General features: G+C 50.4%; 1 protein-coding gene across 6 annotated transcripts in view; it reads left to right on the plus strand.

Moving 5' to 3' along the window:
* The window catches only part of DLG3 (discs large MAGUK scaffold protein 3), a 180,045-nt gene that overhangs the window by 96,941 nt on the left and 66,934 nt on the right, over positions 1-16,170 (plus strand). For all 6 annotated transcript variants that reach the window (XM_032797359.2, XM_032797365.2, XM_032797373.2 and 3 more), the window contains 4 exons: positions 5,147-5,197; positions 11,840-11,964; positions 13,490-13,659; positions 14,107-14,243. In XM_032797359.2, coding sequence (XP_032653250.1) covers positions 5,147-5,197; positions 11,840-11,964; positions 13,490-13,659; positions 14,107-14,243 — 483 coding nt within the window. The remainder of the gene's footprint in view (positions 1-5,146; positions 5,198-11,839; positions 11,965-13,489; positions 13,660-14,106; positions 14,244-16,170) is intronic.

Here is a 16,170-nt window from a genome sequence, read left to right on the forward strand (position 1 = left end):
GGGGTTTTTATCACATGACTGACCGCTGGTGTTCTAATTGGCTTCAGGTGCTCTAGTTAATCTATAGCAAACCTTCCTCCCCTTGCAGGGAATAAGGCTCCCTGCTAACACTCTCCTGCTGCCCTCTGGCCATGCTGTATCACAGTAGGTTTTCCATTCCTCTGATCATCCTAGCAGCCCTTCTCTGTACCTGTTCTAGTTGGAATTCTTCTTTCTTAAACATGGGAAGTAGAATTGCCCACAATATTCCAGATGAGGTCTCACCAGTGCTTCATGTAATGATAATAGCCCTTCTCTATCTCTGCTGGAAATACCTCGCCCAATGCACCCTAGGAGTCAATTACCATTTTTTCATGGACACATCAGATGGACAGCTCATACTCATGCTGTGATCTACCAATGCACCCAGGTCTTTCTCCTCCTCTGTTGCTTCCAGCTGATACCCCAGGACTTTGGAGAGAAAGAGAGAGGCATGTGAAGGAGGGGCAGAACAAAGAGCTGAACCAGTTTTCTGAGTTTTGTATAGGTCCGTGTGATGGGAGAGGGAGGAGGAGGTGGGTAAATCATGTCAGTGGGAGAGCGCAGAGTAAGGGAGATGAGACCCTTAAGACAGAGCCTTTAGCCCCACCAAAGGGCTTTACTCTGTGCACATGAATCAATTCATCACCTGCGGTGGAAAGAAACAGATGTTTAACAGCTGCACAGCAATGCAGCACAGCTGCTTGGAGCCATACATACCCTGTGTTCAACTTAACGTTCACAGGGAATTTGGAGTAACAGTAAAGAATATAATTACCTGAGCCAGAGTGTAGCTGGGACATGGGTCTAGAACCGCTACTTCCCGTAGAAGTCTAATTTTGTCCTTAGAAGTCTTCAGTCCAAGTACTGATCAAACCCAAGACTGCTGTGCTGTGCGGAGGAGATAATAGTCCCTGTGTGGTGGCTGAACATCTTGGCTGTAGATCAAGGAGCCAGATAAGTTTAGGGCAGCTTGCAGGTAGCGTTGCAAGTAGAGTTGCAGAAGGCAGCATAGACAAGGCATGGCACAGGCATCTCCTCAGATATACAGAGACGGAGTGGGAGAGCCAGACCCTGCTGCTTCTGCTCAGAGAAGAGAGTTTTTTCTAACACATCCCAAAGGAGATATGCTGCTGATGTGAAATGATTACAGCTCATCTTGTAGTCCAATTCCATGGCAAGACGTGTTTTAATAGCCTGTGAAACTGCCTCCTTATTTTTCCCTGACTGTGCCCAGAATTGCCACTGGTGACACAGGCAGGACATCCAAGACACTATCAGCAGTACCTGAACAAGATGGGACTACCCACAGGTGCTAGATGCTCCTGTGTGAATATTGCCCTGGAAAGAGTTGGAAAGGTTAATGAGTCTGAACAGTGGGACTTATGTAAATAGGCTGCAAAACTAGGCTTGAAAGACATGACACCTGCGAGGCTTTGAAATGCCACTTCTGGAGCCCTGTACAGATGTGATCAGAGCTCCAAGTAATGGAAACTGATGTTAATGCTTCCAGCCCAAATCGATCATAGTCTGAGCAGAGTGCAAAGAAGCACACAGGCCTCTGAGGGCACAGGAATCTGCTGGGTCCATTCTGTGCCATGATCACAGCTTCCTGTTCCAAAACCATAGCCAGGACCTGGTGGTGTCACTTTGCGCCAGTAGCTCCTTGGGAGACACTGACAGGGGCACTGCATCAAGCAGTCTTCAGGTCTCTGCCTTTGATCTCCGCATTCACATCTGGGATCATTCCTCAATTTCCACATGGTCCTACTGTCTCCAGCCTTTGCCAGCCCAGCTCCTGCCCAATTTAGAAAACAGCATTTTTGTTCGAAGTCAGGCCCCGAAGGGAGTGGTTCTGAAGCAGCCAGGTTCCCCAAGATCCTCAGTAATGCCTGCCATTTTGTTACTCTGTAGCCCTCCGCAGTGGTAGTTTGAGGTAAGGGATTTTCTCTTTCTGGACGTCAGCCTCTTGGCTGATGGAATGTTTCCACGCTGTGGATGATTTGGATCATGCACCTGTTTTTCTCTCTTCTTTTTACTGAAAGCATCTTGCCTCATGGATGGTGGAGGTGCCATCCCTCTGAGACAGTGCAGTGACTGCATGGGAGTCAGTTGCAAAGTCCCCTGTGATGATCCTGCAGGACTGATTGAGTGTGGCCATACTGGGGGGACTCAGCAATTGAGTAACACATGACAAGACTTGTTTCACAGGTGTTTTGGGGTCAGCTCCTCATTTGGTATTGGCCACTTTCTGGAGCACACAATTCCTAGAGCTCACTTTCTTTTTCAACTTCTTGATATGCTCTTGAATGTCAACGTTCCATCTAATGTGACTTCTAGGTACAGTGGATATTCCTAGTGCTTGAGGATTGTACCATTCCATGATATCTAGAGTTTTTGCTTGGCCTGACCATGTTTCAGGTGGAAGGCACATACTTGGGTCTTGCTAGGGTTGGCATTCAGGAACTATGAGAGATAATATTTTCCAGATATACTCAGGGAACCAGTTAGAACGTGCTCAGTGTCCCCAAACCTTTCTGATTGGGTAGCGATGCAAAGATCATCTGCATAAATGAATCTTCACACATCAGGGAATTCTCATGAGTCTCCCTCCCCCAAGAAAAGAGGTGCACCCATTCTTATTTCCAGTGAGTGAGACATGGCAGCTCAGGGGATAGTGATGGAGCCTCCCAGGCACTGCCCGGGACATGTCTGAAAAGCCCTTACGTTAAAAGGAACTAGAGGTGTGGAAGGGAGTTTTACCCTCACTCCCTTGTCGCACCACGAGAAGGAGGAGCCAGCCACAGGGAATGAGCCATGAGCACTGCAACTTCCCCACAGAGGAGATTTAAAGGAGGATGCCAAGCAAATGAAAATGAGGTTTTGCTTCTGTGAATCTGCAGCTCTGTTAGAGTAAATTACCCCCTGCTTCCTTTAGGCTCCAGCACTGCTGGTACCAGGCAATTACAATCATTATCTGCTAGAGTAGTACTGAGTGGTGACAGCAGCCAGACCCTGCTCCTTTCCCTTCTACCATCACAGCCATTCTCCTCCTGTCCACCAGCACATGGGCTCGTGCTTCTCAACTTGCCATGGCCCAGACACTAGGCAGAACATGGTGACGAGGATCTGAAACAAGGCAGATAAGAAAATGAACCCAGAAGGAAATAGGAATGATGTGAAGTTTTCTTCCTCGTGTAAATAACATTTACTGCAGCCTCTTAATGCTCATGATTCTGGGTTTCAGATTTTAGTAATTTTATTACCTTAAAACTGAGCTAATAAGGTGCATAGGGATGCTGGAGAGTGTGTCGTTCTAGAAACATGTGCTGTTCTTACTCCAGTCAAATCACAGAGCTGGGCAGCTCCTGCTGAACAATCCTGTGGCTACTTGGTTGCATCTTTTAGTAATTTTGTTTTGGCTGCATTCATATCCCTTTTGTGTTTGCTTTCCATGAACCTTGTGTTGAACAACTTTATTGGCAAGAACATCACAGAAATGGGGAGTCTGAGAGAATAGTCACAGGGTGTGAATTTTTAACCTTGAACCCAACTATTCATGTTCATCCAATCAGGGAACAGAATCAACAAAATGTGACCTGTGAATCCACTCAGAAATAACCAACACCTCTCAGATTTTGGATCTGAAGTATTTGCAGCAAGCTGCTTGCACACAATCTATGGGCTGTCAATTAATAACGAATAAAAAACAAAAAGTATGTAAACTGCTTGCAGGCCATTTCTGAACAAGAGCAACAACAGAGTCTAGGAACATAGGACTTGCCAGTTTGAATCGGACCTGAGGTCCATCTAGTCCAGTGTTTTATCTCTGACAACAGCCAGCACCAGATGCTCAAGAGGAAAAGCATAGGAACTCTACAGTAACAGATGTGGGTAAACTGGTCCCCTCACAGGTCTCATTCTGGCCTCTAATAGTAAAATACTGGCTTAACCCTGAAGCTTGGAGTCTAGTATCCCTTCCACACGTTTTGTTATAATTAATGACAACTCTGGATATTCTTGTGATCTATATAAATGTCCAGTTGCTTTATGAATCTTACGAGGTAATTGGTCTCATTAACACCCTGTGGCCCTGAGTTCCACCGTCTAATTACACATTGTGTGAATAGGTATTTTTTGTATCAGTTTTGAAATGACCCCCTTTTGGTTTAATTGACTGTCCCCTTGTTAGGAGACAGGAAGAACAAAAATCTTCCAATCTTCCTTCTCTAGACCATTTATTATTTTATATGCTTCTGTCATGTCACCTCTTATTAGTCTCCTGGCAAGCTACACAACTGCAGTCTTTCCAATCTATCCTTCTCTGAGCTCTCCCCCTCCATCCCCCCCACCGCTCCTCTAATTCTGCTGTAGCCTTCTGAGTGGGGTGACCAACACTGCGCATGCTGTCCAGGTGAAGGAGTACCATTCAGTTTTATGTAATGGCATTATAATACTTTCTCCAGTCTCCATTCCATTCCCTATGCTTCCTAACATCTCTTTTGACCAGCTAAATTAGTGGAATAAATTATTCTCTGAATTATTTACTCCACCATATTAACTAGTTTATGTTAGTAAAGCATTTGGAAGGATAAGGTGCAAGCTAAATGTTATGTATAAATCCACTTTATTTACCTCAATAATATCCTGCAGCAGTGAGTTCCAGGGGTTAGTTATATGCTGCAGAACAAAACAAATTGCTTTTTTGTTGTTTGAAATACACTGCCATTAAAGTCACAGAAGAGAGAACCAAGAGGACAAAGGAACTCTGGGCTTTGGATCAGGCCCAAAGAAAGAAGTGTTTGGCTTAATTTTAGGGAGGGGATTATGTTTGTGATTTTCAGCTTCAGAGCCACAGATATGGGGCCTGATTCTCAATAGTAAGATGCAGGGCTGGATTTACACCTTATGCGCCCCTAGGCACAACATCTTGAGCACTCCCCTACACACAGTTTTGGAGAGGTAAGGCATCCCTAGAACACCAGCGCCCCTAGGCACAGGCCAACTGTGCCTAATTGGAAATCCGGCCCTGTTAAGATGTTGCAGGGAAAGCTGGCACCTGTCTAAAGCAAGAGATGAATCTCTGTGAGCTGGCTAGGGGTGTAACACACTGTCTCTCTTTCCCCAGGTAAATGGCAGCGATGGCATGTTTAAATATGAGGAGATTGTCCTGGAAAGGGTAAGTGCGATGTTGGTGCTTTCCAAGGCGGTGTCACTCTGAGTGCTGTGGGTCACCATGTGGGTTTGCTGATGCAGGAGAGCAGAGCACCAGCACAGGCTGATCACTCCCAGGTTGAAAAGCAGGATTTTCCCATGCACCACAGTCCCCCCCCAGCAATCTTCCACCAGCTCACCCCGCTGGCCACCTGGCACATGCAGCACATAAGATGCATGGGGTCTCTCACACACGTCTGCTCATGCACAAGTAGGTGGAATCTGTCTCACACACACACAAGATGGAGAGTAGCTAGGGTCAGAAATCAGCAAACAGGCACATGAAGTCAGCTGTATCCTCTTCTGCCCTGTCAGCTCGTTGCGTATCACTTCAAGGTATTAATCACGAGGATATTAAACAGCAGAGACAGGTTTTCTAGTAAACTGGGTTGGAACGGGGGGAATTTCTGCCTGGGCCTTCTCGTTGTCTCTCTGTGAGCTACTGACGACGCAGGGCTGATGGCATATACTGTACAGACAAGAGCTAAAATTAGCTCCCACACAGGAGCTTGTACTAGGATGAGCTGGGACTTTCAGCAGAACGTGTATCTCTGCTGCACATTAATTCCTTCCATACTCTGGGCGGGTGAGTCAGGCATTGCTACAGGTCCTGCGTGGGAAGGCAAGTACTCTGTCCTGGAGCCCGTGCTGCGGTGAGTCAGGGAGGGGACTTTCCCTGTGACTCCAGATGAGCAGTGACAGTGAAGAGAGAAGAGAGGCTGTCCTTGGGCAAGGCAGGAAGAGGGCTGGGGAGGCTCAAGGGGGACTGGTTTTCTCAGCTTGCTAGAGTGTCAAACAAAGGGCCAGAATCTGCTCTCAGACGTACAGGCAGCTCTGCTGAAGGCCATGGGATGCTGAGCTCTATAGCATAGTTGTATGAACCCACCCCCTTCCTGCACCATGAGGTGCTCACTCCAGGAGCCAGGGCCAGGGCCAGCTCCAGCATTTTTGCCACCCCAAGCAGTTGGTGGGGGGGAGCCGCGATCGGCGGCACTTCGGCAGCAGCTTTACCGCCACCGCTTTATTCTTCAGCGGCAATTCAGTGCGGGTCCTTCCCTCCTGGAGCCAGCCCTGCTAGGAGCATAAGGATAAGGGCGGAGCCCCTGCCTCCCCTGGCACACTGATATGTTCCATGTGAGAAAGCAAGTGGCTTATTTTGATGGTGCTTTTGGCGCTGAGGTGGCCAGGGTGCCAGCCTGTGCAGGTCTCTGCACTGCAGACCAATGACAAAATGTTCTGATACTCCAGGATACCAGCTAATCCCCTTTCTTCCCACCACCGTGTGCCCAGGGGTCCCTGTGTTTTGCTCAGTTTTTACGGCATGTCATGGCCTGAGGGGATATACTGGCATTCCGATACCAGGTAGGTCAGGAATGCACAGGACATCGCATCAGGACGTCACCACACAAACTGGGAAGCCACTCCTGGCTCTGGGGTAAAGCTGGTGAAGGCCAGGCAAGGCTCAGGCTGGCCAGGATAGCAGCAGCTTTATGGCCATTATTTCATTTGCACAGCACCTACTGGCAACAGCAGCAATGTGGGTTTCAGCCCGTTGGCCCAGCAGCCACAGTGAACTGTGTCTAGGCTTGGCGGGGGCTCACACCTCACTAGTGAGAGGACGGTGAGATTTTCTTGCACATGTGTATCCAGCTCACTCCAGGGTAAAGGGATACTTTCTGGTTATTCTCTTGTAGGGACCTTGACTTCCTTGCTCCACCGCTTCTCACGAGGGTGCGCACAGGGGCACACTAACATGAGCAGAGTGACACTAATTTGCACAAGTGCCAAGGCAAATCCCATTTTCAGTCCTCTGGAAACATAATCACCTTGGAGAACTTGTATTAGTCTCGTTAGCTTGTAGATCCAGCAAGGCCACAGGCTATTTTAGAGTTGACCACGGCAGCAATCAGTTTCCTGTGTTACAGAGCTACACCCCCGTGATTCCACAGCAGAGGAAGACATACCTTGTAACTGCTTTTCTTGGCCTACGGCCGTCTCCCTCTTCTCCTCAAGTTTCTATCTTGGTGGATTGTACAGGGATGGAGCCTCCATCCACATGCCCTTCTGCAGCGCTTTATGGCTCGGGAGCGAGCTGCGTGGATGTAGGTACTGGCACTTCCCATTACACTGGAATTAGGCTCCAAAGTGGAGCCACATTACAGTAAGTAGGACAGGTCTGAGGTGATTTCCCCCTTCTCAGCCACTGCAGAAATCTCTGCCTGGGAACTCTCCATTGCACAAATCTAGGAAGCGCCTTTCTCACTGGCAGGAATGACAGACAAGCAGGCCCCTAAGAGCCCAGCGCAGTTTAGCCGCCCCTGGGGCACACGAGCCCTCGCAGAGATCAGCAGGTGTTATCACCATTTTTGTCAGGTTGTCAGTCTGGATGTAGCTGCATTGGCACACAAGAAACCCCCCCTTTTCCTGGGCTGACTGCTGCCCACTCTAGGCTAAGCTCAAAGCAGGGGGCAGACCCCCATGCATTGTGGAGCCTCTCCATAGCATTCAACACAGTTGTCCCTGGAAACATGGCAGGGGCTAGCAGGGTTGCACTGAGATCAGGTTGCTTTTTCCTCTCCAGCTGCACAGGGGGTCATGAAGGGCACCTGCTCCTACATCTCCTGAGCCCCCACCCATGGAGCCCCACAAAGATCCTTCTGTCTTTCCAACAGCTGTGAGAAGCCACTTGAGGAGATTATGAACAGTGTGGACTGAGGTGCCAGCCACACAGAGGCAACAGCAACTTTACATCTCCTTTGCATCAGAGAAATAACCCTGTCTCCCAGGGCCTGGTGAGATCAGCAGCTGGCTGAAGCTTAGTCCTGGAGGCACATGGGTGCTGCTCGTCAGGAGAGTCGGGTACATGGAGCTCTCTGCCTCTACAGTGTTATCCTCCAGTGAGCCATCCACCTTCCCGTCGTGAAGACAGTCCACAGCCACCTGGACCTGCACTGCAGTTGGAAACCCAGATAACCCAGGGTGTGACGAGCAGCCCTTGCCACCTGTAGTTAGCAAGAAGACTGCCCTGTTCTGCCAGATTTGACCCTAGCCCCAGGGCTCAACGTATTCCTGACCTCACATGCTGAGCGCTGTCATTCTAAGCTATTCTAATACTAGTCTGGCTGCTTCAAAAGCTGCAGCCAGGTCAGAACACAGTAGGAGGTGAGTTGCTCTAGAGGTTCTAGAGAGCAAAAGGCAGATCCTGCCCTGGGGTTGCGCAGGATTTACTGAGTATTGCTCAGTCTTGTTCTCATGAAGTCCCTGACACAAGGCAGCGTGAGCCCCTGTGGTGGGCGCTGCTACTCCAGCAATAGCCACAGAAGTTCTTCCCAAGCAGGAAGGACTGGAGATCTCAAGGAGTTTGTTTCGTAAGATTAAAAATCTCTCTAAACAATGAGCCTGCAGCCTCTTGGAGAGCCACAGCCCTTGTGCTCTCACCTGGGGCAGGCTGGAGAGTTCTCTGCACTTGCCGTTGTCTAGGCTGCCAAAGGAAAGTGAAATGGCTCTAAGATATATTATCTGAACTAAGTTCTCAGCTCACAGTATGGGTTGCCCCATCATAGTTAGACAATTAATGGTTCAAGTCCTGGGACAATGATCCTATATCTTAGTGCAACCTTCTCCTTTACGAGCACAACTTCCCTGGGGAATGGACTCAAGACAGCAATGAAGGAGGCTCCAGGGGCTAGTAAAGCTCTCTGCAGCGTTCCCAGGACTGACCATAAAGCTGCTGGAAGTCAGCCGAAAGGAGGGAGGGTAACCCCAGAGCAGGAGAAGCAGCTTTTATTGTACTGGAACCAAAGGTTACCTGTCATGTGCCTGCTTGTCAGAGCCAGTTTCCAGCCCACAGAACAGCAACCAGGAGCCTTTCAGAGCGCAGCAGGGAGGAACATTTCAACACCTCCTGCACTACCTTGACATCCTACAAATAATTGAAAACCATATGCAAATACTATCACATAGAATTCAGCTGCTCTTCCCCCACCATCGCTCTGCAAGCCAAGGGGAAAAGCGTGCCTTTTAAATTGGTCTAGAAACTCTACCATGTATGAAAGAGATTAACCATTTTCCAGGGTAACAGATTTTGCAGCTTCTATTCTCAGTGTAGGATGATACCCAAATGAACAAGAGGAATTTGTTCAGTTTTGCATTGATTTCTCTCAGTCAGATGGACTAAGAAAAGGCAAATTTTATGAAAAATCTCAACTTTATAATCCACAAGACTGCTAGATCACCTATCGTTCATAGATTTCATACCTCAATCCAGCCAACTCATGTTGGATTCCTTCTAGCAGCAATCATTGCTTTTGGTTTTTCTCCAGCATCTTGTGTAGTTTTCAAACAGATTCACTGTGTGAGCTTGGTCAATTCACTTTTTCTCGATGCCTCAGTCTCTTCATCTGGGAAATGGGGTAGTCATGGTATGGCTACTTACCTCAGGGCTGTTATGACACAATGCCTATATAGTGCTTTGAGCATGTAGAATCATAGAAGAATCATAGAATATCAGGGTTGGAAGAGACCTCAGGAGGTATCTAGTCCAACCCTCTGCTCAAAGCAGGGCCAACACCAACTAAATCATCCCAGCCAGGGCTTTGTCAAGCCAGGCCTTAAAAATCTCTAAGGAAGGAGATTCCACCACCTCCCTAGGGAACCCATTCCAGTGCTTCACCACGCTCCTAGTGAAATAGTGTTTCCTGATATCCAATCTAGACCTTCCCCATTCCAACTTGAGACCACTGCTGCTTCTGTCATCTGCCACCACTGAGAACAACTGAGCTCCATCCTCTTTGGAACCCCCTTCAAGTAGTTGAAAGCAGCTATCAAATCCGCCCTCACTCTTCTTTTCTGCAGATGAAACAAGCCATATGATGGGTTTGTTGTGATGTCAGAGAAGCGTTCACTGCGTGTCTGAAGAGCTGATACATGGGATGAACCCAGTTGTTCAGAGTGGGGAGAAGGAGAGTCTCAGAGGACCCTCATCATGAAAACCAAAGAGCAGCTGGTACAACTCACGTGGAATCTCCAGACTGTTTGCAAACTCCCAGCTCTGGGGTTGTTTTCAAAACCTGGGCCCTGTTCCACTTACATTCCTTGGCTTATTGGCATCCCCCAGCTAAGGATATATTTAGTCCTCTGAGTGTTCCTGTCCATCTCACCAGGTCTCTTCACAGGTGATTCTCCAAGCCCAGCTGTTTAAGGGGAGACCTCTAGCAGACAATGCCAGTGCTTGTCTGACATTGATGGGCTCCGTCTGAGGGGCTGAGCACACAATCACTGCATTGATCAGCCAAGTTCTCTAGGGTCCTGGGCCACAGAGGTGACCCAGAGCCCGAGGTCTCGCTTGTGAGAAAGTCATGAGGGGGGCGAGACAACAAGGTGTCGGCCTTTCTGTATGGGGAGACAAGAAGAAAATATGCTTTTCCAAGGCAGAACAGCAAACCAAGGTAGTCTTGTCCACTCCAACCCCATGTAGGAGAATGGAAACTTAATCCGAAGGCCTGTCACTAACCGAGGCTGCTGCAAGCAAGAGCCATGCTGCTGGGCTTGCGACACAGAGAGATGGGGTGTGGGCAGCAGATGCCTTAGGCACTAGGATATGGCAGGGAGGGGTGCAGCGTAAGAACCCCAGCTGGACGTTCAGCACTACCCATGTGGTTTCTCACCAAGAAAGGACAATGCCCAGGTCACTTGGTTTCAGTGTCAGAAAGGAGGACTCTGCAGAACGTGATTCTGCATTGTCCCTGCTCTTGCCCCAGGCCCATAATAGAGCTGTGTGTACACCTGGCCATTCCAGAGTTCTGCCATTCTTACTCCAACACAGAGACCGGGGGCCTGTTCTCCACCCATTCACACCAACGTGCCTCAAGAATAACTCTGCCAAAGTCAGTAGTTAGATCCCAGTGTAAACTGGTGCATCTGAGAGAATCAGAGTCCAAATACCACATTTCTGGAGTTCTTCGGGGAGCGCACACACTTTCCTCTGGGCTCTAGAGACCGACAGAGGGAGGTGGGGATGGCAGGGGAGGTCTCTGTGAGGTTTCTGCTCTAAAACCCTCTCTGCCTCACACTGGCTCTGTGCTGAGCCCCTATGCAGGTGTTCTCTCCTGGGAGGCACAGGAGATTCCCTGTGTCATCGGAGCAGACATGTTGGTACCAGCACAAGCCGTGGCTCTCTCCCCTGGCAGACATTGGGATCTCCTCCTTGGAAGCTGGCACTGGTGGTAGCTTTACCCCGGCTCAGGCTGTCAGCAGAGACGTGGCTCCTGGGAGGGAAAGCTCTGGCTCTTAGCGTCTCCCATTCTGCTGCTGCACCTTCTCAGCACACCTTGCTGGAGTATCAGAGCACCTCAGGCCGTGTGGTGAGCCTCTGTAAACCACTGTCCTCTCAGCCTGCCTGAGAGCCAGGGAGACCGAGATGAACCCAGATTCTGCAAGCGCTACTGTGCCATCCTGAGAGTTGCTGGTCAGAGCGGGTTTCACTGGCATGCCACCATCAGAGAGGGGAGGGCGGTGCCCTAATTCAGCCTCTGGCCCGGGGGGTGACAAGCACCTAGGGAGCAAGTTCCCTCCTCAGAAAGGCTCCCTGTGTTCTGCTTTTCCCCAGGGTAACTCTGGCCTTGGCTTCAGCATTGCAGGGGGAATTGATAATCCCCATGTTCCTGACGACCCAGGGATTTTTATCACGAAAATCATCCCTGGTGGAGCTGCAGCTATGGATGGCCGCCTGGGGTGAGTACCTGAAAACTACTGTCCTGGCCTGAGCACGATGGACTGGGGTCATTTGGCAGCAGCTCATTATGGCATTAATGCTGCACAGGTCAGTGCTTTCCCAGGCCCAGCGGATAGGCAGACTTGAAGCCCAGGGTTAGTGCGCAGGGCTTTCCAGCAGTGTGGAACAGGCTCCCCTATGCAATGAGTTGGCAAGTCACAGCTCAGTCAGAGAATTTGTTCACATGGCTTGGTACACTTGGCAGCTTCTCCTCACAGGAGACCCCTGCCAGGAGTAGCAGGGAGCCTAGGGTCAGGACCGGGGGCGCAGCAGCACTCTGTGGTGCTGTGGGGGAGCCCGTAGCTGGGCTGGCCAGGAGCTGCAGGTTGAAACTGGGAGGCATCGGCAGAGGTCTGTGTGTCTGGAGCTTTTGAGTAGCAGGGTGGTGCTGGCAGTACAAGGAGAGGGGCTGAATTCCTTGCGGGGAGAATGGAGTAATGGGCTGAAGTCAAGGGTGATTTGGGACAAGACAATTTGGGGACTGGTTTCTTTGCCTATTCTCTTTATCTCCCCCTTTACCACCAATGAGTCATCAGACCCCCTGTCCCCTCTCTCCGTGTCCGGGATCTGCCATGCTTCCCTGTCTCCCAGCTGTGGCATCTCTCTCACCCCTCTGTCATGCTGAAGGATCCTTCCGGCAGGATCCCCCACTCACTGCAGGTGGCGCCTCCTCCTGGCCACTTTGGGGATTAGCTCTTTCCAGGTCCAAAGCCCCCTTCTGCTGCTCATTCCACATCCTGCAGCCGCTCTCTCCAACAGGCTTAGGCAGTCTTCCCATTCACTGCCCCATGGTGCCACTTCCTCAGCGGAACCCGGGCCTGCCCTCTGCTCTGGATTCCAGCTGAGGGACCATCTGATCAGTAGTCAAGGTCTGCACAATCCTGAACCTTGCTGCCTTTTCCCTGAGACTTTCCTGCTCCTTCTGGCTCCTCCCACCAGGTCTGCCAGCCCTAACTCCCTCCTCCCAGGGAGTAACTGCAGACTGCTTTCCTGCAGCCCCTCTCTGCTATCATCTCCTTGGCTTTCTAGAAGCCCCACCTGCTCCCACACAGGTGAGCTTCCCCTAATTAGGGCTTTCTTCTCAGCCTGATAGGTTAATTGGCCCACCTGTCTTCCATTAACCCCTTTGGAGCAAGTGTGGGGTGAACACCCCATCACAGGTCCCTCTCCACCCACCTCCTGCTCAGCGGCTGTGCTTGGCATGAGAGTGTCCGTACTGTAGTCCTGTCCACAAGCCCAGTGTCCTGATTCAGCATCTCTGGGGCTCAGATGGAAAGAGAGAGAACTGTGTTTTCAGTGGAGTTCCCGGGGGTCTGGATGGAGATCTGTAGCCTTGGCCAAGGTGTGGAGCGGTCAGAGGAGATTGGAGGTCAGTGGATGCAGGGGAACTCCCAGGACATTCTCCAGAGATTTGAGGCAAGAGCTGTCTAAACACTGTGATGAGAGCATCCAGGGTCCAGCCAGTGACGAATGTGCTGCTTGCAGGGTGAACGACTGCGTCCTGCGGGTAAATGAAGTGGATGTCTCGGAGGTGGTGCACAGCAAGGCAGTGGAGGCGCTGAAGGAAGCAGGCCCGGTGGTTCGACTTGTGGTGCGTCGGAGGCAGCCCCCACCTGAGACTATCATGGAAGTTAACCTGATGAAAGGACCCAAAGGTGAAATCTCTTAAATGGCCGCAGTAGCCTAATCCAGCCCCTGTCACCTGGACAGAAATGGCCTTGGGGGCTGTGGGTCCGGACTGAGGGGCAGCAGCAGGCTGTGTGGGGCCTGGGAAATCACAGTTCAGGATCTGTGCTGCACAGTTGTCCCTGCGCCAGTTGAACAGATGTGTGGGTATAGCAGCACTTGGTAGTCAGAGCGTACTGGCCTCTCCATACGTCCCTGTTTGCTCAGGGACCAGAGCCCACCATCCTCTCCATGTGCTTAGCCAAGCCCAAGTAACAGGGCACCAACAGGAGGATCAGCTTGAAAGCCTGGATGGAGGCGCCAAGGGGAGCGAGCCCATTGGCACTGTAAATGCCCCATGTCCCCTGGCAGGCATTTTCCATTCACCATCTACTGACTGTTCAGTCTCCTCTGATTGCCTCTTGTGTTCCCCTCAGGACTAGGCTTCAGCATCGCGGGTGGAATCGGAAACCAGCACATCCCAGGAGACAACAGCATCTACATCACCAAGATCATTGAGGGAGGGGCTGCCCAGAAGGATGGCCGACTGCAGATCGGGGACCGACTGCTGGCAGTGAGTGCACGCACCTTCCTCTGGGCTCTAGAGATGGACAGAGTGAGGCAGGGATGCCAGGGGATATCTCTGTGAGGTATCTGCTCTAAAGCCCTCTCTTCCTAGCACTGGCTCTTGCTCCATATATAGCCTGGGTTTTCCATTGCTCCAGAGCCCCTTTCTCCCCACCAGAAGAGCACAAGCTCTCCTTCCCAAAGCCTGGGCGCCTGGGGTTACATCAGTGTGCCCCAGTGGGCAATGAGCAGGGGTTGTTAGTTTGTACTCACTGGTCATTAGATTGCCATAATGACAAAGTCCCACCAGCTGGATCCCCATCAGGGCAATGGAGAAGGGACAGGGGAGAGCTTGTCGCAGAACAGACCTGTGGATAGTGGCTGCTTTGCATCACCAGGGTGACACAGAGCAGCTGGTGAATGTGGCCTGCTGGATGTAGAATTGTTTCTGGTTGTTACTATCACTGTTTGCTGACAAGGTGAATGTCGTGGCAGGGCTGGGGCCAGGAGCCCCGAGCGAATTCCCAAATATGACATTAATGACATGCCTGAGATTTGCTATGCACTGAAGTCAGGGATTCCTACAGCTCCCCGTGGCGGGGAAGGGACCGCATTCCAGGCACTGAATGAACAAAGGGTAGCCGGAGGATGATCATGTTCCTGTATTTTGGGATAGCGGCTGGGTGGGGCAGTGAGATGAGCAGCATGCAGACCCAGAGCAGGTACAACTGGCACTGTAAGGAAAAGTTTCTGTGTCATGAAGATAAACAAATACCCAGTGGGTAAAAGAGGAACAAGATAAGTAGCCCGACTTCTGTTAGAGGAAGGGACAAGCTGTGAAGCTTCACAGAGCTCTTCCTTAGGTCTGGAGAAGTCAACCAGCATGTCCAAGCTAATCACAAGGTGGGACAGATTGTTAAGCATAAGAGGCTCACCCATGCTGTAGGAGACCACTTAAAGTGAAGTGGGCAACTAAGGGTTAGCAGGCAGAAGGGTGTGTTAAAATGGTTGTAATGAGCCATAACACCAGTGTCTCTGTTAAGACCACGGTTCTAAGGCCTGGGCTAAACTAGCGAGGGGTTTCGAACTAAGACACGCAACTTCAGCTACACGAATAGTGTAGCTGAAGTCGAAGTATCTTACTTCGACTTACCTGGCCGTCCTCACAGTAGCGAGTCGACTGCCGCGGTGCCCCCGTCAACTGCGCTTAGTCCTCCTGCCAAGATGGAGTACGGTTGTCGATCCCCAATCCATCGAACACTACCCAGAGATCCGGCGGGTAGTATAGACATACACTTAGTGTCCAGCCGAGTTCTGAATGGAAGTTCCCAGCCTCATCTCTAGAAGGTGTTGTGCAGGTTTCCTGTGAGGATGAGGACTGGGAGGTCAGATACTGAGTGATCCCCTTTGAGAAAAGTGTTCACCCACAGGTGACAGGGTGTTTTTGTCTTATTTTTCTTGTGAGTTCATTCGGGAGTGCAGTGATTGTTGGGTTTCACCCACATAGTTGTCATTGGGGCGTTGAGTGCACTGGATGAGGTACAGCACACGTTGCGATAGGCTTGTGTAGGACCCATGGATTCTGAAAGGTGCGTTGTGGGGATGTTGATCATTGTATCAGCAGGGATGTGTCTGCAGGTTTTCATCTGTTGTTCTGGCAGGGTCTGGTGCCACTTTGAGTTGGCGTCTCCTGGTCTGTTTGGAGCTTGCTTCTGATGATGAGCCAGGCAAGGCTGGGGGTTGTTTGAAGGCCAGAAAAGGGGATTCAGGAAAGACTTTTTTAAGGATGTGGTCCCCATCAAGTTTGAATTGTAATTATTTGATGATATCCCAAAGAAAGGCTTAGGCAGTCTTAAGACAAAAACACCCTGTCACCTGTGGATGAACACTTTCTTCAAAAGGGATCACTCGGTATCGATCCCCCAGCCCTTGTC

The sequence above is a fragment of the Chelonoidis abingdonii genome, chromosome 8, assembly GCF_003597395.2.
Source record: "Chelonoidis abingdonii isolate Lonesome George chromosome 8, CheloAbing_2.0, whole genome shotgun sequence".
Lineage (NCBI taxonomy): Eukaryota > Metazoa > Chordata > Testudines > Testudinidae > Chelonoidis > Chelonoidis abingdonii.